General features: G+C 44.7%; 1 protein-coding gene across 4 annotated transcripts in view; it reads right to left on the bottom strand.

The window, feature by feature from the left end:
• Window positions 1-26,595, bottom strand: part of MTMR1 (myotubularin related protein 1) — a 67,414-nt gene extending 40,819 nt beyond the window's left edge. Inside the window, exons 1-4 of one of the 4 annotated variants that reach the window (XM_068532977.1) lie at window positions 26,302-26,595; window positions 20,405-20,510; window positions 8,410-8,433; window positions 2,294-2,369 (exon numbers count right to left, since the gene is read on the bottom strand). In XM_068532977.1, the coding sequence (XP_068389078.1) occupies window positions 2,294-2,369; window positions 8,410-8,433; window positions 20,405-20,510; window positions 26,302-26,459 (364 nt within the window). In that variant the 5' untranslated portion in view covers window positions 26,460-26,595. Of the gene's footprint in view, window positions 1-2,293; window positions 2,370-8,409; window positions 8,434-19,757; window positions 19,830-20,404; window positions 20,511-26,301 lie in introns of those variants that run through there. The other 3 variants (XM_068532978.1, XM_068532981.1, XM_068532980.1) reach the window with 3 other exon arrangements.
• Between the last annotated feature and the right edge of the window lie 434 nt (window positions 26,596-27,029).

Here is a 27,029-nt window from a genome sequence, read left to right as displayed (position 1 = left end):
TAAATTTGTGATTCCAGTTCTCTAGGAATTTAAGTTCTTTCATTACTTTAAACAAAGGCATAGATGGACAGTCTTCTAATAAAATTCCATTTTTTAAAACAAAATTTTGATTTGCTACTTGAGGTTTTAAGTAAAAGGCCTCATAATAAGTTACATTTTGTCATTTTTTTCCAAGTGGTTCACGTTTTCCCTGAGTGATAAATTAATCACATTCAAAAACATTAATTAAACTCTGAAGAACCTGGGCTACCATTTCATAAATCACTGCTAATGAAAACTAACTAAAGCTAAACACTGTCCCCTGATGCACCTCCAAAGAAACTGCTTTACAGATGACAAAAACCAAAACCACATCAATGAAGTGGGAAAAGACTGCTTCAAATTCTTCATCAGCTTCCATATCAATTTTATTTTCTTAACGTTAATATCAATATCAATATCTTTCATATCAAAATCAACAACATATATGACTCCTATGAATGTTAAGAAGCTCACGCCTATCACAAAGATACCACGTCTTCCCAATCTTCCCAAAGTGCTGTTCCATTGAAATGGCAGGAATGGACACAGCTACAGATGAGTCCGAGGGGATGAATAATGGTACTAACGATGTCATTCAGCCAAATTCTCAAAACACTTGCATAAACTTTTCTGTAACTCATTATATACCGAGCGGCTCCTATTGTTGGGGTTCTGGGTATACCTGGACAAGGTTCCTGCCCACCAGGTGACCCGTGAGAGATACTACACAGAAAATTACCATATAACCTGATAAATGCTATCAGAACCATGTGGACTCAATGTGATGAGAGCTCAGAAAAGGAATGACTTAACTCAGCAGGGAAGCGGGGGAGGGGAAGGGAGGAGAGATCAGTGAGTTGCCAGAGGTTAGTGTGGCTGGGTCAAAGGGTGCACGAGGATGATGGGACACGAGGCCAGAGAAGACTTGTTCATGAGTGTTCATAGCGGTTTTATCTGTAATAGCCAAACAGCAGAAACAACCCAAGCGTCCATCAAGAGATGAATGGATAAGCACACCGTGGTGTACCCACACAGTGGAGTACTACACAGCAATGAAAAGGCATGACTGCTGACCCATGGCACTCACAATATGGAAGACTATCACAATAATTATGCAGAACGGGATAAGTAGACAGAAGAACATACTCGATGATTCCATTTCTATAAAACTCCAGAAAATAACAACTAGCCTATAGTGCCTGGGGAAGGGGGAGAAGGCACGGGGGAGAGGGATATAAAGGGGCCTAAGGAAACTTCTGGGGGCTGGTGGATATGTTCATTATCTTGACTGTGATGATCGTTTCCCAGGTGTATAAATGTGTCAAAACTGTTCACGTTCACTTTGAATCTGTGCAGTCTGTTGTCCGCAGAAGAAGAGGCATGACATAATTAGCTCTGCATTGTAGTCAGATCGTTCCCAGAGCAGCACGGAGGCAGGGCTAGAAACGCTCCCAGAGGAGGAAAGCCCAGAGAGGCCAGAGAAGCACCAGGAGTGAATGAAGTTCCAGAAGCCAAAGAGGAAAACAGTTTCGAAATTCAGGTCGGGCTGAACAGAGTCCTGAGCCACAGACTAGGCTATCCAGGAGGGGTAGTTGTTTGGAGGTCCTGACAGAGCCCAGCTACTCCAACACAAGATGACCGTGCTCTGAGACCCGGCACGCGCCTTCGGGAGAGAGCCATGGGGGAAGAAGGCGACACTCGGCCTCGCAAAGCAGGCCGTCCGACCTAACCCCGGCGATCGTGAGGTGAAGAGGCCACAGCCGGCTGCCCGCCCCTCCAGCCCCGGCAGCCCGCCTCAGGCCGTCGCCCTTACAATCCAGGGTGGCGACACATGCCCTTTTCCTGCACTAAAATTGTACTTTCTGGACTCTTATAAGCCACTAAAATGTCTTTGCCAAGTTCTCAAAACTGTCATGGAAAGTATGATATGGATCACCTGTCAAGACGTTTTCCTTATAGTGAAGCCTTCCAACAAAGCAGCGAACTGACGTTACCGTGAGAGTCTCATCAGCCTTCAGTTCATGGGGAAAAGCTGGACCCCTCTTCTGTTGGTACTGCCACCTAAGACTCGCTCGGAGCTTAAACGGGTCCTCTACAGTCCCTTCTCTCTTAAGGTCATGGTGACATTAATAAGAATGACTAGGTCTAGTCCATCTGTCCCCTAATTAAATTGGTCTGGCTGATCTCCAGCACATACATCATCTGTGCTTGCGAGTAAAGTGCCATTTCATTTTATGGATCTCTATAAGCAAAGTGTACTTGTTAAACTTACCAATGGCCTTGATTGATTCTCCTGGGAAAAGGGGTGCCTCTTCCATCTGTGCCAGCTTATTTCCATCCCTTAGAGCCTGGCAAGAAACCAAACAGGAGTAAATCTCACTTTCCAACCGCAGACCTGGGAAGAATGGTAGTGTTCTGCGCTCTTGCTACGAGGCTACAGAAGCGTGCAAAATGTATGCCCCCCCTCCCCGTACAAGACAGTTTCAAAGCTCAGCATCACAGGACGCCATGCTGCATAGTCTAGCAAATTGTTACACATATTTAAAGTTCACAGTTAGGAAGCATTAATACAGAAATGGCTTGACGTGACAGATAGATACTGTGGTCATGACACAGACAGCTATTACAAGGTGCCTCCAGAATTTGGAAATAAGGTCAAAAAAGGTTACCTTCTGAGCGTGAAACTAATACAAATAAAATCAACATTAGAGGCAGATGCTTAGTTAGCTGTAGAAATGGCCCAGCTATGAGACTGCGTGGGAAACCCCAAAGTCTAATTAACAAGAAACCAGGGAGGGGTCTCTTACTAAGGAAAGCCCTAGGCTTCTGTACTGCAGCCCAGCCACCTGCGTCTGCACAAAGCGTACAGTTGGGACGGGCAAGTGGTCCTGTCAGTGTGTATCCCATCCAGGCCACAAGAATGCGCCCTCATCTGGCAGACAAGAGTATTTCACCCACTCCTGCGGAGCAGGGTGTGTTCATCAGGCTTCTCCCAGGTCAGTTCACTCTGTGCTGTTTCCACGCTCACCAAGCAAATTGCTAATGAGGCATCAGGGTTCCTGCTACAATGCCACTAGGAAAAGGATGTCGTGGATGGCTGGAAAGATACACGCCCACATTTCTAAATGTCCAGATCTGCACTGTGGCCCAGTAGCTAGTCTCTTGCAAGCTTGGTTGGATAGTACCAGATAACTCAGGGGAGCTGAGAAAATGGTGTTCTTGAACTACAATGCTGGGGACCAGAGCCTGAACTCGGTGCCTGTTCCAAGGTACTGCCACCCTGTGAGATGCTGCCAAGGAAACTGGTCACTTTCTCCTGGGCATCTCTGACATAACGTGTCACGAATAAGAATAAGGTGTTCAAAACCCCAGCAATTCCCAAGCTGTGTTTCATAGAGCATTAAATTCCCAAGAGATGTGAATAGGACTTTTTGGGAAAAGTTTGGGAAATGCTGGGTTAAAGGAAACAAGTTTAGCTAGGTTTTTTTGGGGGGGGTGGGTTTTTTGGGGGGTTTTTTTTGGTGAGGCAAGGCTTTAGCATGTTAATGCATGCTGAATCAGCCAGAGGGCGCTGGAGTAGGCTGCATTTCCCCTACCTAGTCATCAGGGGCTTTCTCCAAAAAATACCTGTTAACATCAGGAGGTCACTAGTGTTCAGCGGAAAACGGATCAGACAATACTAATTTTCAGCATAATTTTGTAAAGCAAAATATTAAAAATTGATATTTTATAATTCTAATCAAAATTATTGAAAATTCAAAATAATTATTTTTTACAGTTATAAGAATATTTCAATATATTTTATAAAGGGACTTAAAGGTCCATTTAAAAACACTATATATAGTAGGTTCATCCAATTTTATAAAATAAAGAAGGGAAAATGTCAAAATATAAAGAGCAAACTCAATGCTAAACGTTGGTCAAGGTATGTCCGTTCGGGGAGGGCACCAAACGACACAGTCCGCCCTCCTCCTCAAGGTACACGGTTAAAATCATACAGATTAGTGTTCATGGCACGGTTAAAATCATACAGATTAGTGTTCATGGTTCCCCTAAGCAGTTTTATTCAGTTTAAATTTTTAGCCCAGATTGGTGGGGTTTTTTTCAATTTTTTTTTAAACATCTTTATTAGAGTATGATTGCTTGCTTTACAATGGTGTGTTAGTTTTCAGATTGGTTTTTAAGACACTTCTCAATCAACATTTTTAGGGACATAGAGAACTGTTATTAAAGGGGACACAGAGAAGTGTTTGTGGATTCATTTATACTCACACGTGACTTGGAAATACATCTGTGACACAATAAAGCATAAACCAATATTTATACTTTTAAATGTCCAGTTTTAGAAACACTAAAAAAAAATCACCAATCTTAATAGAAGCCTTTTTTTGGAAAGTCTCCTTTCTTTAATTTATTGCCTAAACTAGTGACTATTTTTATAATATAGTTACAAAGTCAGAAAGCTATTTTAATCAATATTCAAGTTTTAAATAACTTCAAATGTTACACTGTTAAAGCTTATTTTAATGGGTAAATATTATCATGTAGACTTAAATTCCTTAACTGACATTTAAAAATAAATAAATGGGAATATGTTATTTTGAAATATATTTACTAAAGCAAGCTGTTCTAATCAACTGAATCTGGAAGAGGTGAGGGGAAGTCTGATTCACTTTAAGCTTTATAGCAAGTCATGTCAAACACTTTAAAGTCCTCAACCCGGGACTAACTAATAAAATGTTGTTGATGGGAGGCGCAGTGATTGGGACCATTTTGAGAAGGTACAAGGCTCTCAAGATAGAGGCTGGAGATCAAAGGTTTCTCTTCTCTTCTGATAATCATGTTAAATCTGGCTTGAAATACTTGTGCATTTATATGAAGCATGAACGTGTTGGTGAGACAGAGTGAGACAAACCTCTCACTACTAATAATTAAATCTGGGACATGCTTTTTTAAGTGATGAAAAAGCAACTATCAGAATAAAACAAATCAATTGATCCTACTGCTTCAGATATCGCCATAAAAGGTTCGCTGTGTACAGGAAAGACATTCAGCTTTAGCATAGGAATTTGAGAGGAGAATGGCTATTAAAGGCTCCCTGTTTTGCGAGTACAGTAGATTCCCTCTATAAAGCTGGTGTTAGGAGATAGCACTCACACTTGCGCTATATTAAGCTTTAACTGCAACTTCCAAGTTGCACAGGACATGATTTGACCCTTGATTTATCCAACCCATGTACAGCATAATCAAAGAAGGAATGTCCTTATGGATAAAATGTGTCTCGTGAACACACCCAGCCCTCTTGGTGCTTTTGCTCAAGGTGTTGCCCAGTTGAGGAATTCTCTCTGATGATCTCATCCCAACCTTGTGCCGGCGACCCGGAAGGAAGGTCCAGCTGAAGGCCCATCAACTTCCTGGCCTCTCCAGTACTCTCTCCTCCTCCTGAACCTAAGGCTGCTGGGTGGATAGTTTCTGTAACAGCCGCCTGCCGAAAGCAGTGCTTTTCAAACTGGCTCTTCAGGGTGCTCCCAGGGTCACCAAGGGAGGGTGGGCTGGGCAAAGGCACAACTGAGCACAGGGAATTTGCCATGCTTCCCTAGAGCAGCTCTTCTAGAGGTTTCATACATAAGCTCTGGGGAAAATTCTGCTGCTTTAAAAAACTCCTGAGAGTCCAGAGGTACTGAGCAAAGAGTAAGCACTCAAGAAACCTCGATGATTTTTTTTCTTCTATAAAATACATGGACTCATTCCACAAACACCTACAGCGTGCCAGGCGCTGTGCTGGGTACAGACCTTGCAAATTTGAATAAAGCAAAGTTTGCACCCTCGAGGAGCACGCTTAGCGTATGCATCTGTCCCCTCTAAGTCTTTGTGAAGGCACTTCCGAATCCTGTCATGACTGACGCTCATTAACCTCACCAGTAAATCTACCTGGGAAAACCAAGCAGCAGAGATGAACAAATTTCTGGTTGACAAAATGTTGGATAAACCAATTTTTGCAAATAATGTCATAATGGAATCTACCAAACCTGGACAGGAGAGTACTACTGTAGTGGAAAAAGCATTTGCTGATTGTCTAGAAATCTAGTATGAAATGGCTTCTAAATACACGATCTGTAACTACAAACAGATGAACACGTAGAACTTGCCACCTGATCAGCTTCAGCTTCAGAAGGGTAGCCCTTGTGTTCTTCCTGAATCTCCTGCACAGCACCAGGTGCATGGACAAGAAAAGGCAAAGAGGGGAAAGAGAAACACGTGCAAACAGACAGGTGAAAGACAGAAGTTCTTTTTTAAAGAGACAGTAAGCATGTAAAAGTCGACACACCTTTCATGGCTTTGCATATCCCAACATTTTCCCCCTTGGAGTTAAGGAAAGAACGTGTAGGCCATCTATAGCATCCTCAGCCTAAAATGGAGTATCTATTCTGTGTTTGTGTTGGGGTAGAAACATGAAAAGCAAACAAACATCATGGGTTTCAAAGAATGTACTGTCTTTTTAAAATCAAGCAATACTGCAGCATACAGCCAAGAAACAAAATAACAGACGCATAACATGCTCATAGAAAATAAAACATACCACAGAGGGCAAGGAACAAAATCAAGCCAAAATACAAAGGCAGTTCAAAGACGTGTGTTTTAGAAAGGAACTATTATGCTGTCCAGGGGTCAACACCACTGGAATTAACAACATTTCCACACACATGTGCATGCGCATATCACATGCTGGGGTCATACATATGCAGATACACACATACACTCTGTTACTTACTGCTAATTAAATATTGTGATTTATGACTCAAAACCATATTAAATCTTTCTAATTACAGTATCAACGTGCTTCGAAGAAAAGCGTCACATATCTTCATCTAAATTTTTTCCAATCCCTTTACATGTATGCTCTTCTTAATTTCTTTATGGAATCAGTTTTTGAAACTCTAAGAACTTGGACTTTTAGTTTAGCAGGTGGTATAATGAGCATGAATACTGAAGATGACAAGATTATAACACCTTTTAAAAGTTGTATCAAGTCTCTGAGGCTGAAAGTATTAAAATTTAGCATCAATATATTTTTCCTTCAAGAAACTTTGGTTCTAATGACTACATTTCTTTAAGAGGCAATCAGTGAAGAAGTAGCAAAGCTTTAAAAGAATTTACTCTTTCCCACCTTTCATTTTTGTCAATACAATAAAATAGCTACTTAAAATATTTTTATACTTTATCATCAGATTGAATTTAGTACACGGTTGGTACTGCTACCCTTCAGAGCAGGACAATTTTTTAAATGCAGCCAGGTTTTTAAAATTTACATTCTTTTTTTTAAATACAAAGAAAACGGAATCATTCTTTGATAAAAAATTTAAAAACAGAAGAATGAATGACTAAACAACAACAATAAAAAAAAAACCCCACAGCATTTCAAAGTCCATGCAAGTGTAAAGCCAAACACTAATATTTAACAATGTGAATCAGTGAAAGAAAATGATTCCCATGAGCAAAAGAAAACATGATAAAAACAAAATTAAACAAAGAGAAACCAACTGGAATAACAAGAATTTGATTTAACCTGCTTATTTTTGTACTACTTCATTGGCTTCAATAAGATTAAAGCTTTAAAACTGAAGTCATGAAATGATTCTGTCAAAATCCACATTGTTGTCATTTAATGGAAATAGGTTAATTTTCAACATCTGATACTCAGGTTTAAATGCATGCACATTACCAATCTTTGTCTTGTTTTATGAATATTCTGAAATAAAGGGAAGGAAAATCATGAGGAAACTATAAACTATAATCTACGAGCTGTAACAGCTACCTCTATATTTTAAGAAATACTAAATGGGGCTGATTTTGCTAAATTTATCTTCAAGATTAGCACTTCTGCTTTTGGGATTCAGCATGCAGACAGGAAATCTTACTTGATCTTGTAATCAAGACTTGAAATCTTACTTAGATCTCCTACTCAGGAAGGAGGACAACTGACCACTTTGTTGTTGTTCTTGTTGTTGTTATTAAATACTTCAGCATGAATTACGTGACGAACGAGGTTAAATTAAGAGGACTCTGGTAGGCCTAGCCTTATAAACCCGGTGCCATGAATACCCATTTGGTCAGAATTCATGTAACACAACAGAAGTCAGTAGTGCACAGTGGTAACAATTTTAGCATCCTGCCCTCACACACACTGGCTTTTTCCGCACATAGAAACGTTGTAACAAATAAAGCATTTCTAGTGAACACTGAAAGCTATGACACAGCAGAGCAAACTGATCTGAGTGACTCATAAAATCAGTGAGAAGGCAAAGAACGCTAAATAGACTAAGTGTTCGATAAAGCACAGAAACACACGAGGAGGAGGCCCATGGGCTGAAAGCCAAATATCCTTACCCTTGTATCAGGCCTCCTGAGAACCTGTCAGTTAGAACACAGAACATCATCAGCACGGACACGTCACTACTGACCTGTGAAAGATGCCATTAAGTTCGCCAGCCCATGCCCTAAGAAACATCATACGCCTCCAAATAAAACCGAGCAGATCGATCCTAACACATTTGCCCTCTAAGTTCCATTCGATATCCAATCAATCCTAACACATTTGTCCTATAATTTGCAGGCAAGTCTATGACTTGGAGAAACTTATTGCCCTTAGGCTAAGACAAACTACATTATTTTAAACACAAACCCCTTCTGTCAAGGGCTATTACAAGGCAGTGTGAACAGGCTGTGTGTGAAAAATTCATTTGTGTGTCTGTTTGGAATACTGAACGCATTTTCCGCATAGAAACAATGATATGAAAAGGCGGTTCTGCTCCCAAACCAGCCCACAGAAACAAAACAAAACCGAACCAAGAAACCACGAAAGCGCCCACAGCTGGCGCAGAGCACAGCTCAGCCACAGCGTTAATGGGATCATAAAGCCTAATTAAGCACAAATCTTAATCTGGTTTCTACAGGAATTCTATTTCCAATTCGCACTTGGGGGACTCCAGAATTAAACTCCCCGATGCGGCCGCCCCACAGGGAGAAGGTGCCCGTCCCTTACTCTAGCCCAGCCCCGCTGCATGGGGAAGGGGTGGCCTCAGCTGGGAAAGGGTAGCTGCTGCGGAGGGGAGGGCCGGGGAGGGCAGGCTCCGTGCAAGGAAAGCCAAGCTTTACTAAATCGGGACACTGATTTTAGAGAGGTTATTCCCGTGACTCCTACTTGAACGTGCAGCATGAGCGTTCGGGGAAACAGCCCAGAGAACGGATGGAACTTTTGAAAAGCGAATAGTGCTAACAGTCTGAGGAAGACATGAATCATCTGTTCCCCACTCTCGAGTCTGAAATCCGATCATTGTTACATACGATAAACACTGGAGGTTCTATGGAAAACAGATCACTTTAAAACAAAAATCACTGTAGGTTCTTATTAGCTTTATAGGTTTTACTCAGGAAAGATAAGACGATCACATGAATACGAGAATATAGAGGTCATCATTGTTACCATTAAAAGAAAATACTGTTTGAAGTAAAAAAGGTATCTGAATTAAGGGATGCTGTAGCTCAAAGGGAATTAAAGCCCAGAAGTTCCTAAATATAGACTACTTAGACTAAGAAGCTTAAACCTGGCTTTTTTTTTTGAGGGGGTGGTGGTGATGAATATTTTTATCATCTTAATTGCGGTGCTTGTTTCACAAGTGGGCACCTATCAAAACTTACCAATCTGTATACTTTAAATATGTGAAGTTTATCATTTGTTAATTACAACAGGGAAGTTAGTACAAAATAAATAAAATGCATGCTTATGTTAATAAAAAACTCAAAATGGGACATACATAGTAATAAAAAGTCAAAATAGTCTCCCCTCCCAAGCTTCATTTGTCAGTGATAACCACGTTTAACGAGACTTTTGTTTAATTCTGAGGGTTGCCTCCATAACCATGAGTATGTTTACACCACTACTTCTTGATTTGTCAGCTTTAAACAGTACCTAGTGACCTAGCTAGATGAGAAATATGCTTTCTCAAACTACTCCCTCCCTCCTCCCAACCTCTGCTGATTGAAATTGTAATTTTTAGTTTTTTATCGTTGTCCTTCTGCAGCAGCTGCATCATTTTAAAAAGAGCTCATGAAATAATTTTTCGGTGGTAGACACTCTTCTAAGAACCTTGTATATACTGACTCATTTCGTTCTCAGAACAACCTTGTGAGATAAAAATTATTATTGGCCCCATTTTTTGATGAGAAAACCAAGGCACAGTTAAGTAATCCGGCCAAGTTCAAGGTTTCAGAGCAAGTACTGATAACCCAGACAGTCTACTACACCGCCTCAGCCTAGCGCCGCTGTTTAATTAACCCACATTAACTAAAGCCTTCAAATGTTCATCTGCTTTCTCTTAACTCCCTCAAGGGTGGATGAAGAAAGCAATACCACGACCTCTTCCCTCGCTTCTCCTTGCTCCCTCCAAACCTCTGCTCCAACAGGTTCTTATTTTCACTTTTGTTCTGTAACTGCAATTAATTTTGTAATGTTTTGTCTGTAAAGTGATAGTAACAACTGACAACTAGAAAGCAGCATTCACAAGCAGCATAACTGGGCCTTAGATGTAGGAGATATACCACTGTCAACAAGCCTTTTGCTACTGGAAGGAGAAACTAAATCAAAAGGAAAGGGGCAGGATGATCATCTGCTTTGCCACCCACACAATTCTTCACCTGCTGTATGTAAGTCCTCGCTACTCTTGGTCGGAGGCCGGGAAGGTCAATGGAGGTCACCTGAGTTGATACCCATGTGTTTCTGCTTTATAGTTTTCATCTCTCCTGAAATAAGCCATTTCAGGCGCACAGAGAGGTTCATTTCCTTTTTCTTGAATCTGATTCTGATCGAAGCCAGAGAGAGGTGGTTTGAAGTCAGGCGGCCTGGGGCCAGCTCTCACCGGCAGACTCTGGGCCTCCGTGTGCCTGCACTCGGCCTCAGTTTCTACACGTACAAAAGGACACGAGTCTACGAATGGCTGCGAGGTCCCGACCAGCGCTCAAACCCTAGGAGTCATTCAAGCTTCATTGGAAGACTTCAGAAAACAATCTCCCCAAGCTAAACTTGGTGGGGGGCAAATCGGCCTCCAAGTGCTGACGGCCCTCGAGAACTCAGCCAGCCACACAGGCTGTATCCTTCTTTATATTCTTTATTATACAATGAACTGGTAAACCTCAGTGTTTACCTGAGTTCTGTCAGTTTTCCTAGCAAACGATCGGACTCAAGGAGGGACTTGTGGGAACCCCCGATTTGTAGCCAAGCTAAGCAGAAGCTGTGGGTAACCTGGGTACCCACTACTTGAAACCGGCATCTGAAGTGAGAACTTCTGTGGGACTGAGCCCTTAACCTGTGGGGTCTGCACTAACTCTGGTTAGTATCAGAATCGAATTGAATTGTAGAACACTCAGCTGGTTTTGGAGAATTCGTCAGTGTGGGGAAAAACCCACACATCTGGTGTCACAAGTGTTCTAAGAGGGTGGGGATTCAAACCCAAGCTGACTGGTTTTAGTGCCCACGCTCTTAATCTCTATACAGCCCCACCTAAACCTGTTCCCTTTCTGAGGAGGCTGACAAATGCCCTCCAGGCTTAATGCCCAGAATGCCCTGTACTGTATTTTTTGGAGTCTCTTTTCTATGAATTCCACACGGCCCAGCCCAGCCCCGCCCCTGCGCATGTTAGGTGCTCACATCACATTTATGGAAGTGGACTGGCGTTCAGCAATTACAATACACTCCTCTTGTAGTCATTTTTACATATATACATTTTCATAGAGTAATAGCATACAGTAAATGAGCACTGTATGCATTTCATACATATGCTGCCCTTTTCAATACATTAAACCTCTGTTGTAACACCCACTATACAGATGAGGACGCTTGAGGCTCAGCAAGGTAAAGTAACTTGTTGGGCAGCTAGTCAGGTACAGGGCTGGACTCCAGGCAAAGTGCCCTGACTCCAAATTTTATGATCTTTTTGATAAACCATATGATTCTAAGTGAAATAAATACCAGTTTTGTTTTGTTTTTTTTTTTTTATAAATGAGTTATCTTTGAGCTTACACCTCTAAGAGTCTTCTTTTCACAAAAAGATTGTAATAGTGGAGTAAAAACATCACTGTTCTCTGTTTTAGGCATAAAGTCTACAAAGTAATTCTGCTTTAGCAATCAGACCACTACAAAATGAGTTAAAGAGTTTGACCTGTTGGGTCAGGAGATCGCTCCGCTTGCTGCAGGAGCCTCCGTAGGCAGGAGTCTGCGCAGCTTATTCCTTACCACCGGCTGCAGCCAGAGGCCAAGGACAGGCCAATACAAATCTCAACCAGTCATCCAAATACAACCCTGGTCTTTGGGAAACAAGCCACACCTGAACCTGGCCTGACTCTTGTCAAAGCCTAGCCTGAAACAATCACTCTCCACTCTCTAAAGCCCTCCAGGAAATGTGACCAATGAGCCGTTCAACGAAGCATGCTGGCCCCAACTGCCATGTACAAAAGGGATGAGCATACTCGCAACTGAGCTAGTACAGGATAACTGCTGACACCCTTTCCACTAACCAGATTCTAACATCTTTATTCGCGTAACTATATGCTCCATTTAAATAATACTTCTGATATATCATGAATTGTTAGAAATATTAATCAAAATTTATTCTACATGCAACATAGAGTCGTTGAGCAGTCTGTAAAAATCTTGACTTTTTAAAAATTAAATTTCTAATTTTGAGATAACTGTTGATTCACAAGCAGTTGTGAGAATAATAGAGATTCCATGTACAGTGTACCATGTCACCAAATTTCCCCGATGGTGGCATACTGTAAAACTATAGAACAATACCAGAACAAGGACCCCGACACTGACACAGCCAAGATGCAGAACAATTTCCTCACCACCTAACGTTGCCCTTTTATAGCCACATCCACTTCCCTCCCAGCCCCTCCCCTTCTTAGCCCCTGGCAATCACTAATCTGTTCTCTATTTCTCTAATTTTGTCATTTGAAGACTGTTACACAAATGAAATCATACAGTATGTGATCTCTTGGGAGTGGCATTTTCTACTCAGTGTAATTCCCTTAAGATTTAGCCAATTCTTTTCTCTGTCCTCTCTGTTCCGCTGTTGAACCCACCCACTGAGGGTTTGGTGGTTTTGTTTGTTTGTTTTGTTTTGTTTTTTGTTTCTTTATCATATTTTTCAGTTTTTAAATTTCCATTTGGTTCTTATCTCATATCTTCTTGCTGAAACTTTCCTGTTTTCTTGCCTCTCACTTTCTACGTCTTCATTGTTTCAAGCATATCTGTAATTGTTTACTGAAGCAGTTTTATGATGGCTTCTTTAAAATCTTTTTCACCTAATTCTAACATCTGTCATCTCGGTTTTGGCACCTACTGATTCTCTTTTCTCATTCAGTTTGAGATCTTTCTGGCTCTTGGTATGATGAACGATTTTCAGTGGAAATCTGGCCATTCTGGATACTAGAAGAGTGCGGGTCTCATGTAACCCTTCTGTTGCAGCTGCTTTCTCTGCCGCTGCTGCAGGAGCAGAGGGGCGGTGAGCACTGCCTCATTACAGCCAGGTGTGGGTACAAGTCCTGGTTCCCCTCTCGGCCAACGCTGCCATCAAAGGACAGGGGCCTCCTAGTTACTTCTGGGTGGGGGTGAGCGCTCTAGCTCCCAGTTAGGCTTCCGCCCGTACCTGCCCAGCTGGGAGTGGCAGGAGCACTCATGACTGACGCCACTGTAACCACAGTGGAGGTGTGGCCTCCTTGCCAGTGGGCGGTAGTGAAAGTCCTGACTCTCCACCAGGCCTCCGACACCACAGCTGCAGGGGTCATTGTGCCTTGCTACAGCCTGGCAACGGTGGAATCTAGGCTCCCCGCTTGGCCTTGCTGGCGGGGTGGGTGTGGGGCCGGAGCACAGTGGTGAGTTGTCTAAAAGTTTTCTTTCTACTCGGCTGCCCCCTTCCTGTCCTTTGGCTAGAGAGACTAGGCTTTTCTTGTCTGCACCCGTTGGCATTTCTGGGTTGCTGGCTTCTTCAGCAACAAGTCTGGGTTATATATGGCAAAAACATAACCCAGGGACAGGACCACCCTGTCGTTCCTTAGGTCCTGAGGTCCCTAACCGGTCTGCCTTCTCTCTACCTTTCAGGGCATTCTTAACGTCTATTTTATAGATAACGTCCAGGGTTTTTATTTGTACTGAGAGTGAAAAATCAGAAAAAAGTACATCTGCTCCATCTTTCCAGAAGCAGAAGCCCAAATCTCGATATTTTTAAGAAATAATTCTACTCCACAAGTAATCCTGAGAGATAGGATAGTACTTTGATATTACAGTGGTTACCAACTGGAGGCCTATTGCTCAAACAGGCAGTAGCAGGGTTGTTTTTGTAATTTAACTGTTTTTAGGGGGACATGCTGCAGTCTCCAGTTCTCCACAGCCATGTCTGTTTAGCTTGTTAGCTATACCCTGTAGACATCTGTGTTTGCAAACTCTGATTTAATAAACAGATCACGAAGCCAAGCTATTAACAGTGGACTATGGTCATGGATTCGAAAAGATCGTGCTCAAGCTTCCCTCCTTCTAGACTAGTACTCAATTTAAGAAGTATTAACTAAGACCGAGCTCAAGCATAATGAAGCCTTTCCCACACACTGCATCCCATTTCCCTCCAAAGCCCTTCTGGAAATTTTTGTTTAGGATCCAGAGTTTAATCACTGTACTAACCTATTAAATGATTAAATTTAGTATAGGACGCTCTCCATTTTCTCCTTTTTCTTCAGAATGTTTACAGAAGAGATCTGGCTAATGTGTGTGCAGGGATGAGAGTAAGAGAAACAGGAGGAGAAGGACAGAGGGGTGGTGGTGATGGTGATGATGGTGATGATGATGATGACGACGACGACGACGACGACGACGACGACGACGACGACGACGACGTTGGAGCCAGAGGAAAGAGTATGATCACATTAAAACTACAGTGTCCTAATTTCCTGAAGGCTGGCCAGAATCAAATCCTTTTGGACAAAACAGAATTGAAGAATGTTCTAGAAAGAAAGGAATTTAGAGGCTTCAAATCTAATCCAAATTCTCTTAACCTTACACAAAAGGAAACAGACACTCAGAGGTTATACAAGGTCACAAAGCTAACCAGTACCATCTGTACTACTCCACCATGTTCCCTCTTCTTGGCCTAGTTCTGCTTTGCAAACAATGGAAGCTGATCAACTGTGTCACTTCTGCTAATAGTTCCTAAAAATGTTTCATTTCAAGTTATAACTGTACTTTTTCATCTAATCTTTGGAACATTACATTCAGATCTTGTTCTTAAATGTTTTGACAAATTCAAGAGAGAGATTTGTACTCTTTCTTAGCCCGTTAAAAATGGAAGCAACTGAGTCAGTAGTAGGGGGTGGGCAAACAAAACATTTTATTACATTTCTTCTAGTACTCTTAATTATCAGGTAAATCTTCAGGATGACTTGGCATTAAGGCATACATTTATTAATTTAGTTAATCCATAATCCACATAATAGCTATCTACTCTTTCAACAGGGACAATGTTTTCCAAACTTCTGTCATCTTATATACCACCTCTACAAGTCTGGTTTGCTATATGCATATCACCTGTACTAATATTAGTATTTATCTTTACGTTGACTTTTATTATTTTTTTTTAAATTTATTTTTGGCTGCATTGGGTCTTCGTTGCCGCGCGCAGGCTTTTCTCTGGTTGCGGCGAGCAGGGGCTACTCTTCGTTGTGGTGTGTGGGCTTAGTTGCTCCGTGGCACGTGGGGTCTTCCCGGACCAGGGCTCGAACCCGTGTCCCCTGCACTGGGCAGGCGGATTTTCAACCACTGCGCCACCAGGGAAACCCTTTATGTTGACTTTAAATCCACTCTTTTTCATATTTCACCTGGCTTTAAGTAATAATACCCATTAAATCACAAGTCTGATGTGCCAGGTTTTCTACTACACGTTAAAATAATTACATAACTGTTAAAACATGTCCATGGGCGTATCATCTAAACTCATCTCATGTGATGCCAAGTGATATTCTTACCACACCTTGGGTGATCTGACCCTAAGCTAACTGTCAATTTATGACATGGGTAAATAATAAAACAGTTGTACTCTAAAATCTAACATGAGTTGCTAATTATTCAGGTTTGTGGGAATGTACCAGAAATGTATGGTCTCATCACCAATTTCAACAGATACAAACCTAGGGAAGCTGAACTTTTTACAGTTTATTGTACGAAATAAATAGGGACTTCCCTGGTGGTCCAGTGGTTAAGAGTCTGCCTTCCAATGCAGGGGACGCAGGTTTGATCCCTGGTCGGGGAACTAATATCCCACATGCTGCGGGGCAACTAAGCCCGCCCACCGCAACAACTGAGCACGCAGGCCACAACTAGAGAGTCCACGTGCCACAACTACAGAGCCCACGGGCTCTGGAACCCACGCACTGCAATGAGGAGCCTGTGCACCACAGTGGAGGAGCCCACATGCCACAGTGAAGATCCTGCGGGCTGCAACTAAGACCCTACACAGCCAAAAATGAAATAAAATAAAATTAAATAAATGAACGAACGAATGAATGAATGAAATACATGAGGGTGGAAGACCTAAAGAGACATTTCTCCAAAGAAGACATACAGATGGCCAAGAAGCACATGAAAAGATGCTCAACATCACTCATTATTAGAGAAATGCAAATCAAAACTACAATGAGGTATCACCTCACACCGGTCAGAATGGGCATCATCAGAAAATCTACAAACAACTAATGCTGGAGAGGGTGTGGAGAAAAGGGAACCCTCTTGCACTGCTGGTGGGAATGTAAACTGATACAGCCATGATGGAGACCAGTATGGAGGTTCCTTAAAAAACTAAAAATAGAATTACCATATGACCCAGAAATCCCACTACTGGGCATATACCCAGAGAAAACCATAATTCCAAAAGACACATGCACCCCAGTGTTCAGTGCAGCACTATTTACAATAGCCAGCTCATGGAAGCAACCTAAATGCTCATTGACAGATGAATGGATAAAGAGGACGTGGTACATATATACAATGGACTACTACTCAGCCATAGAAAGGAACAAAATTGGATCATCTGTAGAGATGTGGATGGACCTAGAGTCTGTCATACAGAGTGAAGTAAGTCAGAAAGAGAAAAACAAATATCGTGTATTAATGCATATATGTGGAACCTAGAAAAAAGGTACAGATGAACCTATTTCCAGGGCAGGAATAGAGACGCAGATGTAGAGAATGGACGTGTGGACACAGGGGTGGAAGGGGATGAACTGGGAGATTAGGTTTAACATAAATACACTACCATGTGTAAAAGAGGTAGCTAGTGGAAATCTGCGGTATAGCACAGGGAGCTCAGCTCGATGCTCTGTGATGACCTAGATGGGCAGGATGGGGTGGGGGGAGGGAGGGAGGGCCAAGAGGGAGGGGATATATGTATACACATAGCTGATTCACTTCATTGTACAGCAGAAACCAACACAACATTGTAAAACAATTACACTCCAATTTTAAAAAAGCAAATTTAACAATAATGTGTAGGATATAATCCCAATCTTGTAAAAATAAGTAACAATACACCATCAAAAAAAAAAAAAAGAAAGAAAGAAATGCATGAGACACACTGTTCCCTGCCTTCAGAGATTCTGATTCACTGAGGGGACGGGGACCATGGAAGCTGCATTTCTGCAGGCACCCCAGGGAGTGCTGGTGCGGGAACACCCAAGGGCCACATTTTGAAAAATAGTGAACAGGAAGGCAGTACAAAATTTGAAAAATCACTCTAGCCTTTCAATAGGATGACTTGGGTTCAAACCCCAAGTCTAACTGCATGATACTAAGCAAGTCACTTAACCGCTCTGAGCCTTGCTTCACTCGTCTGTTAAATGATGATTATAATAAAAGCCATCTCACTGGGTTGTTTTAAGAAGTAAATGGGTGATACGTCACAAAAGTATTACAAAACCATAGAGCGCTGCACATGCTAGAGGGCTGATGAGGCTGCTGCCGCAGCCTACAGCTGAGAGCGCAGTCAGCGTTCCAAACCGAGGTGCAAGCGCTCTCTGCTCCACAGACATCTGCTCCCGTTTCATTACTGACACTGAGCTTAACCTATAATAAATTAACCCCCAAATTGAGTGTGTATCTCAAATAAGATATTTGCACAATATATAATTTCAAATATTATCAACGGATGACTGCACATTAAATCCTCAAGGAATTGTATCTGGACCTTCAGGGCCAACCCCTCTGGCTCCCATGCCAGAGGTGTCCCAAAGGCCCATGCTGGTTACCCTGATTCTAAGAACTACTTTACACACAGCATGTAAAATTATCTGTGGCTTAGAAACATCTTATGCTTTTATTATTTAAAAGAACTCTCTCCTTGAAGAAAACATAACAACTCCTGAATTATAAATTTAACACCAAATTTGCAGACTTGGTTACAGGGTGAATCTAACAAAGACAATGATTTAAAAATGCTCTCTTACAATAATTCATCTAAAGCTTTAGCAATGATCTGATGTAGGCACTTAAAATTCAATTTACAAAATATAGAAAAGCCTTCTTTTTCTCTGAATACCATCTGTTAAACCATTCCAACACGAGCTAATTCTGCTATACAAAATTCGTAAATAAACTAAAAAAAATTTTTTTAAAACCTTAGTTGCTTCATGTTGAAGTGTAGATTCAGTCTGATCTATTAATGTAGAGGTTAGACAGCTATGCACACAGTCACCGTCCTTTTCTAGAACCCACACAGCACTAACAACTATTCAACCATAATGAAAACATTACAGTTAACACATAATTGTCCATAAAGAAAATCAATCCGAGGTCTAAGAGCTATTCTCTGCTAATACGGGTCCTTGAGCCTCTCCACTCAGTAGGGCAGTTTCTCCGCTAACGTGGGGCAAGAGGGCACCTGGGACCAGTGGGGTCAGCAGCTGCCCAGTGACCAGCCACTCAGGCGTAGGTGACGCAGCAAATGCTTCTCCCACCTGGAAGCGGCAGCCACGTTTTGCCCAGTCAGGTTCTGAGGAACAGGGGCCCCAGCTCCTCCGACGTGGGCGAACACGAAAACCAGACAGCGGAGAAACCTATCAAGAACTATACTGCCACTCTTCTGGCTGGCCATATTATCCAATTTCTGTTCATCTCCAGCCATGTTCTCCTCTGGGAGGCGTAAGCAACAGCATCCAATGGCTTGGACGAAGCAAGTCCAGCACCATAGCCAAATCTCAATTACACAGCCTCTGGAGTCAGTTTCTGCACTTGTTACAGGACGGGCTAAAGAGGAAGTGAGGCTAGAGCCCTTCAACACGGACAGCTGTTAAGAATGACTTAACATCGTTATCGTAGCTCTTGAACTCTTTGTAAGATTTGATGCCTGGCAAGGACTATGATTTTGAGAGCCGTTGACCTAGGGTAGGACAGGATACTAAAATGTAATTCATACATACTTGTGAAAATCTATTCTCTCTTACTAGTGGGCAAAAATGACTATAATAAACTGAATCCTCAATTCAAGCAAACTGTACTACTGAAATGTAAACATGGTTTCACTTAATGTACCTGTTAATAGTTTCTTGACATTAAAACAAAGTTAGTCTTTAGCCTTAACAAAGATGGAGCACGCAAGCGTCTTATTTGTTAATTGATTCAACAAGAATTTATTGAGCACCTGTTATGTTCCAGGATCGTGCTGGGGGAGCAGTGGTGAGAAAAAGAGCCCCAGTCTCTGCTGACAAGGAGCTTATCACTCTTAACTTTAGAATAAGCAGGGAATCCAACTTTTAAAATAAACAAGAAGAGATTTCTCAATTCAATAAGGACTAAAAAATGAGGCTGCCCATACAACATTCTTGAGATTTTGCAAGTTTTTTGCATTCTAGTATCACACATTAATGCTGAAAACCCATAGGTAGTACATAAATACAGAAACAAATTGTGAAGTTAGGGAAATACTATCTATCAGACATTTTCTGAAATTCAGAATACTAATAAAGAAAATATAGGCATTTATTATAATCAAATCTAAAAATATAATATATAATAAAATAATAAAATGGATCTGGATTTTTAAAAGAATGATCATAATCTAAAGTCAGCTTTTCCTCTCAATTATAAAACTATGATCGCATATACTAGATCCTGGTAAAAATGTCTCTTCTAAAGTTCAGATCTATAACAACAGAGACCCTTTCACCCTTGTTCCCAAGCAAATGGCCGGTGAGCATCAAGGGGCCAAAGTCTCACTCGAATTAAAACTGCAAGGCTTCTTGGCTACTTAGCACATTGAAAATGAATTAAGGACTCAATTCCGCTTACCTTGTAATCTCTGGATACATTTTCTGATGTCACTGAACCTGAAATCTGACTAGAAATTGTAGCAGCTATAAGCTGTTTACACCATTCAACATGGGATCCTGTAGGACTAAAAGAAATAGTGCAATTAAAATATTTTAAGACATAGGCTCTGAGCGAGAAAAATGAGCACTGACTAGGGATATATGTACATTTCTTTTTTTAGAGAATGAACTTTAATTAGACTATTTGGTTACCTTTACATTTAATGTAAGAACTGAAATATCGACTGACCACTAGGAAGTAAGATTAGGTTCCAGGTTGATTTGAAATGAATCAACCAATTTATTTTAAGGTTAAGATTCTAGGCCTCAGACAGTTAAGCACGTTATTTTCCAGCATTTAATAAAATATCACTCAATTACAATTATATAGAGTGAATATTCTTAATGTTAGTAGAAAATTAATTCTAAAGTGAAATATTTATCTTACAGCATATGCTTTTCAAAAATGCAATCAATTTCATGCTGGTGGTTTTAAATCTAGAAAACGATGTAATTTCAAGCGAATCAGAGTGACTCTTAATGGAGCAAAGCTGATTGTATGATTTTAAAAAGAACAGACCAGAAAAGTTATGTCCTGTGTGTAGTAATAATGCGACCTTACATTTCTGTAAGTGCTCTGACAACGTACAAAAGGCTCTTCCAGGCCATTATGATATCAGAGCCTGACAACCGCATGTGATAAGAAGGCAGAACAGGGACTAGCCAACAGGTTTCTGCGATGAGAAAATTGAGGTGCAGAGGCGACCTGGCCCGTCACAAAGTAGTGGGGCTGTCCTTCCAGGATATGGTGCCACCAACGGTGACCAACTCACAGAACCACAGGGCAAAACAGAGGCCGGCGCCACAGATGCTAGGCCCTGCCTTACAGGAGAACACGAGGACGCAGAGAAAATGGCATCTCGCGCTTGTGTGCTGCTCTCAAATGTTCAACACAGTTCTGCACACAGCGCCACCCGAGCCTCACAGTGACCCACCTTACAGAGGAGAAAACTAAGGCTCTAGCGTTCGACTAAGGTCACACGGCTGGTAAGTGGTCGGGCTGTGCTCATCTGACTTAAAGGACCACGTGAGCAAAGTAAGCACTGAGGGAATTAAAAATTGCCTCCAGAGGCCAGGCTCCTCTCTCAACTCACGAAAGCACTGAAGAAATCAAGTAAAAGGGCAAAAGATACTTATGAAAGTTTACCTTGCAGGTAGCTTTCACTGTAAACAGTGTTCCAGACCTTTGAAAATCTCATCACTAATTAAATCCACACTCGTGTACTGGAAGGACAGAAAAACCTGGAATCCCTAGGCAGTGTGTAAAATAACGTAACTAGTGAAATAAAGACATCTGATGTGCTCTACGAGCGACCTAAATTGCATTCTCTGACCAGGACAGCCTAGTAGTTACCTGTGGGGCCGAAAATATAAGTCAAAACATTCGCTGAATGGGCAGACATTCCTGTCATACGCCAAGACTCTATTTACCACAATTAATAACTAAGAGGAAGAAGGAGGGGAAAGGGAGGGATATTAGTTTCCTCTTAAAGGCTAAGGCACCTTTTTTGTCCGGTTCTCCCATGCTTTTCTTGCCAAGCTGCCTTTTCCTCTGCCAGCACCTGGGCCTGAGCGCAAATCTAACAGCAGGAACCCACCTGTTCACCCACCATGGACGGGGCGGGTTGGAGGGGGGCTGCTGCTATCCTCTACCTTCCTTTCCCCTTCCTTCTAGTGAGGACACTCCTCTCTACGGTAGGGAGTTGCCCTCCGCATGTCACAGGATTCTGCAGGAGGGGGAGGGCGACCCCTTGCTCCTCCTCCTCCACTTGGAGGCGAGGAACCCCAAGCTTTCCTCTTGGGTCCGGAGCTGTGTAGACCCGCCCCCAGCACTGGCGGAGGCCACTCCCCACGCCCACCACCTCGAGGAACCCACAGAGGCAGAGAGTAAGACATGAAGAAAACAGAGATGAGAAGCCTCATCCACACTGTCTGCAACGCTGGCTCTGAATGATGTGCCTGCGGCCGTCTTTCGCCCTGGCTGCAGCAGTGATGGCTGGAGCTAGAATGATCTGTGTTTTTGGTACCTGCAACCAGAAGCATCCTGGTCAACAGAGTTATAAACAGGGTGGCATGGTGGGCTGGTAGACAGGAGGCCTGGCTCCGGGTCCTGCTTCTGTCACCAGCTAGCTCCGTGACCTCGAGTGAGCCACATCCTCTCGCAGGCCCACAGCTCCGTCAGCATTAAGAGAAGTACGGTATTCAGAAGAGAGGGGAGGGCCCACGGTCCACGGCTGAGCCACAGCTGCAGAGCCAGGGTCTACTCTGGGGGTCTCTTAAAAGAAGAACGTGAACCAGAGCCGGTCACAACGACGGGCCTGAGGAGGAAGGCCACGTCTCCTCCCCCCCTCTCTGCTCTTTAGCCAGTGCAGTCCCCCTCCACACTCCTGGTGGCAACAATCACTTGCAGTCTGGGGGCTCCCAGCTTTGTTTCTCCAGCCTGGACTCCCCCGATCTGGACACCGAGGATCCCATGAGACAGCTCCACTGGTCGGTCCCAGAGACCCTGCCGGCTCCACGTGTCCAGACCAGCATCAGCCGCCCAGCCTGCAACCTGCCCCTCCAGGCCTCACGTTTCCTAAGTCAGGGAAAGGCACAGCCTCACCCAGGGGTCCCAGGCCCCAAAGCTGGGGTTTACCTTGGAGCCCACGCCCCACTTCGCTCTCACATCTGAATGCTCACCGAGTCTCGTCACTCTTATCTGCTAAGTATCATAAGAACGCACCTTGCCCATCCCTATTCCAATTACCTTTTCCAGACGCCCATCCTTTGTCCGTGTTCTCCCACCTTGTGAGTTTAAGCCCCACCTCTATGCTGGTGACTCCCAAATTTTGGTCTCCAGCCCAGACACCACCCCTGAACTCAAGGCTTAAATAAACCAACTGCCTCTTTGACATCTGCTCTGGGAAATCCAACTGATATCTCATTACTGTTATATCCAGGGCTGAGAGCCTGCTAACTTCCTAACCCCACTCCACGCAGAGGCTTCTCCATCTCAGCAACATCGTTTTCCGCAAGCCAGAGACATTGGGATTGTCCTTGATTCTTCTTCTCTCCTACCCGACAACCAATCTTCGCAAACCCTACTGGCTCTACCCTGCAGATTTTCTTCAAATGATATCTTGAATCGGATCACTTCTCCCTTCCTCCAGCCCACGGCTCCGGTCGCAGCCACCATCCTCTCTCGCCTTGATAACTGCGACAGCCTCCCACCTGCTAGACTCTGATTCTACTCCTTCCCCTTCCGGTGCGTTGTCCACACAGCAGCCGTGGAGAGCGTCCTGAAATCCACACCAGGTTTTGTCCCTCCTCTGCTCCCATGACTGTCCACCATCTGCCCCTGTGACCTCTCTGAGCTTGTCCTCTACTGCTGTCTCCCTAGCTCCCTCCCTGCTGGTGACACTGGTCTGCTGGCTGAGCCCTGAACCCTTGGCTCACCCTCCCGCGCCAGGGAGCACAGGCCTGTGCTGCCACCTGGATATGTGCATGACTAGGCCCCTCACCTCTTCTGGGGTGCTACTCAAAGGCCACCTTTCTCAGCTAGGCTCTCCCTGACCACGCTGCACCAAATTCCAACCACTCCCCAGAACGCACAGCCCCACCACTTCCTACCCCCTCCCAGCTGACTTTTCTTCCCCAGCACCTAACACAGAACACATGTGACGTGTTCTTTTGTCTCTCTCTCTCTCTCTCTCTCTCTCTCTCTCTCGCACTACAAAGATGCTCCACGAGGGCAGGGATTTGTGTGTGTGTGTTCCCTGCCGTATCCTCAGGGCTAACACAGTGCCGGACACAGAGCAGGCGCTCATATTCGCAGAATAAATGACTGAGAGATTAGCGTTTCCAGAACCAACTTACCCCAACTCAGTGAGACGGCCCACCTGCAGTCCATTCACGACACTACTGCACAGCAACTGTTCTCAAATGCCTACCCCATCCTGTAGCTCCCCTGATGGAAATCCTTTTGTGCCCCCCATAACTAGGGTGACCATATGATTTCTCATCCAAACCAAGACACTACTGTGAGTTGCAGAAGGATGCTACTGATAATTACACTGGCTCGACCAGTACCCTGCACCATCTGGGGCCAAAGAGACCACAAAGCCCACCCTACTTGTAGCTAAGGTGGTTATTAAAAATGCAGAATTTCAGGCTCTACCCAGGAAATGGTGGATTAGATTTAGGGTGGGATCCAAGAGTCTGCATTTGAATCAAGCGCTGGAGGTGATCCTGACTCAGGTTATACAGAACTGAGCGGAGACGCATCGGCCCAGAAGACAAAGGCACAATTCCTTGGAAGGCACACAGGCCCCTTCAGGATCTAACTCCTGCCTTCCCGCAAGTCTTCTCTATTACCAGTTCCCCACATCCAGCATCCAGCCCACATGGCTGCACGTTCCACTCCTGTGGCCAAAAAGCATCCCCTGCCCCCGTCCCGCCACTAAAAACTAAAGCGAATATCCCACCTCCGTGTACCGCAGTGCAGTGGACCACAGCTGAGGCTGTGGAGCCTTTTTGAAAAATTCTAACTCCTGGGCCTCACCCAAACCTCCTAAATCAGAAGCCTCAGGACTGGGGTCTGGCCGCCTGGTGTTCTTAAAAAGCTTCTCAGATGATTCCCACGCACACCACATCCAGAGCACTTCCAAGCGTACCTCCACCCTGGCACTTATCACACTTGATTTCAATGGCTGGTTTGTTTGTATTCTCCACTAGATGGTAAGCCAGAGAGCGAAAGCCGTCGGGCGTTATTCTCTGACTCTCCAAGCCGTCATACATTGCAGAGTATCTGCAGGTGAGTGAATCCCTGACCATCATTCCACGTACTGTCTTGGCTGTGATTAGTTTTCAGTGAAGCTGACCACTTAGGTAATTACTTTATTAAAATACATTGTAATTACACTGAGGTAGAAACAAAGGGAATGTTTCTTGTTGTTCCTCTGCCTTTGGAAACTCCCAAAAGTTCAGCTCAGGGGTGTGACTGAGACAGGCAGGAACCAGCATCTGAAACTGACCCAGGGGTGTTACAACACTATGTCTCGCCTAATCGCAGTTTGGCGTCAGCGAAATGGCCAAGATGTGGAAAAGCTGCACATTCCAGGCTATGGGATCACCCACCCCTTGTCCCGAGTGTCAGGGTGGCCCTCCCAGTTGGATCTGGTCGGTTTGTGCTTCTAACTGATTCATCTTAGTTCTCGGACCGCCTAAGAAGCAGTAGGCTTACGTGTTTGTGAAAACAATGAACCGGTTCCTTCAAAGTGTGAAGAACTGAAAGTAAACGATTATGTGTTCTCGAATCGGGAGCAGTTTGGAAGTTTTCCATCCCAGCTTTTCAAATGAGGGTATCTTTGCCTCTATCTGCGCTAGCCCGACACCCACGGGGTTCCGCCCCCCAACTGCCCCCTACCAACCCCAGCATCAAAGACCCCAAGCAGCGGCGGCGGGATTTGGGTCTTCAGATCACACGAAGCAAGGTCACGCTAAAAAAGGGGCGCCGGGGCGAAATTTCCTCCCAAACGATTCGTGGCCGGGGCAAGGGCTGCCGAGGTGGCTCCAAGGTGCAGTAGGAAGCGGCCTGGGACGCGGTTTGACAGCTGTGAAGCCCCTCGGGGTGCGGGGAGCTCCGGCGCGAGGCGGAAGTGAGCCAGGTGCGGGCCCCGGGGACCAGGCGGGGGTTCCCGGGGCTCCGGAGGGGACGCGGGAGGGGGACGCCCCAGCTCGGCCTCGGCCCGGCGCGCGGGGAAGGGGCAGCCGGGCCTCGCGCGGGGCCCTCGGGAGTCGGGGAGCGGGAGGCCGCGGCGGCCGGGCCCCGCTTACCTGTCCAGGGTCTCCACGCTGGGCTGCCGGGAGCCGGCGGCGGGGGCCCCCGCGACCCGAGGGGGCCTCCTGCCGCCCGCCGGCCCCGGGCCCAGGCCCCCGCCGCCCTCGCCGCCCGCCGCCGCCGCCGCCGCCGCCGCCGCCGCTGGCCTGTCCATGGCGCGCCGAGCCCGCCGCCGCCGCAGGGAAGCCGCCGTCGGGAGGGGAGCGGCGCCCCGGAAGGTCCAGCCGCGCGCCTCTGGCGGCCCCGATCTGCCGCCCGCCCGGCTCAGGCGGCCGCCGCCATTAGCTGTCACCTGGCGCCCCGCGTTACCCACAAGGCCTCGCGCGTGGGGTGGGGGGTGGGGGGCGGGGAGGGCGGCGCGCGGCCGGGAGCCGGGTCCCCCCGCCCCCGCCCCGCCCGAACCCCACCTGGGCGCCCGGCCCGCGAGCCGGCGAGGTAGGGCCCAGGCGACCGGGCACGTCCCCAGCCACTTGGGGTCGAAATCCACCAATGGATTATGCAGAAAGAACGTGCGTGCTCTGCTCAGGAAACTACCAGACTGACATTAGAGATGCAGGGTTAAAAAAAAAAAAAAAAGTTTAGGGAAATTCAACTACTCAGCGTGATTTGTTTTCCCTCAGTATTCCTTCCCAGAAAAGTTTGGCGGTGGGAGAAGCCCAGGCCCCCTGGGCCTCCCTGGTCTTGACGTCTCCAACCCCGAGCAATCCCACACATTTTAGCAACC

The sequence above is a fragment of the Eschrichtius robustus genome, chromosome X, assembly GCF_028021215.1.
Source record: "Eschrichtius robustus isolate mEscRob2 chromosome X, mEscRob2.pri, whole genome shotgun sequence".
Classification (NCBI taxonomy): Eukaryota; Metazoa; Chordata; class Mammalia; order Artiodactyla; family Eschrichtiidae; genus Eschrichtius; species Eschrichtius robustus.
This window is presented reverse-complemented; position numbering and strand designations above follow the sequence as displayed.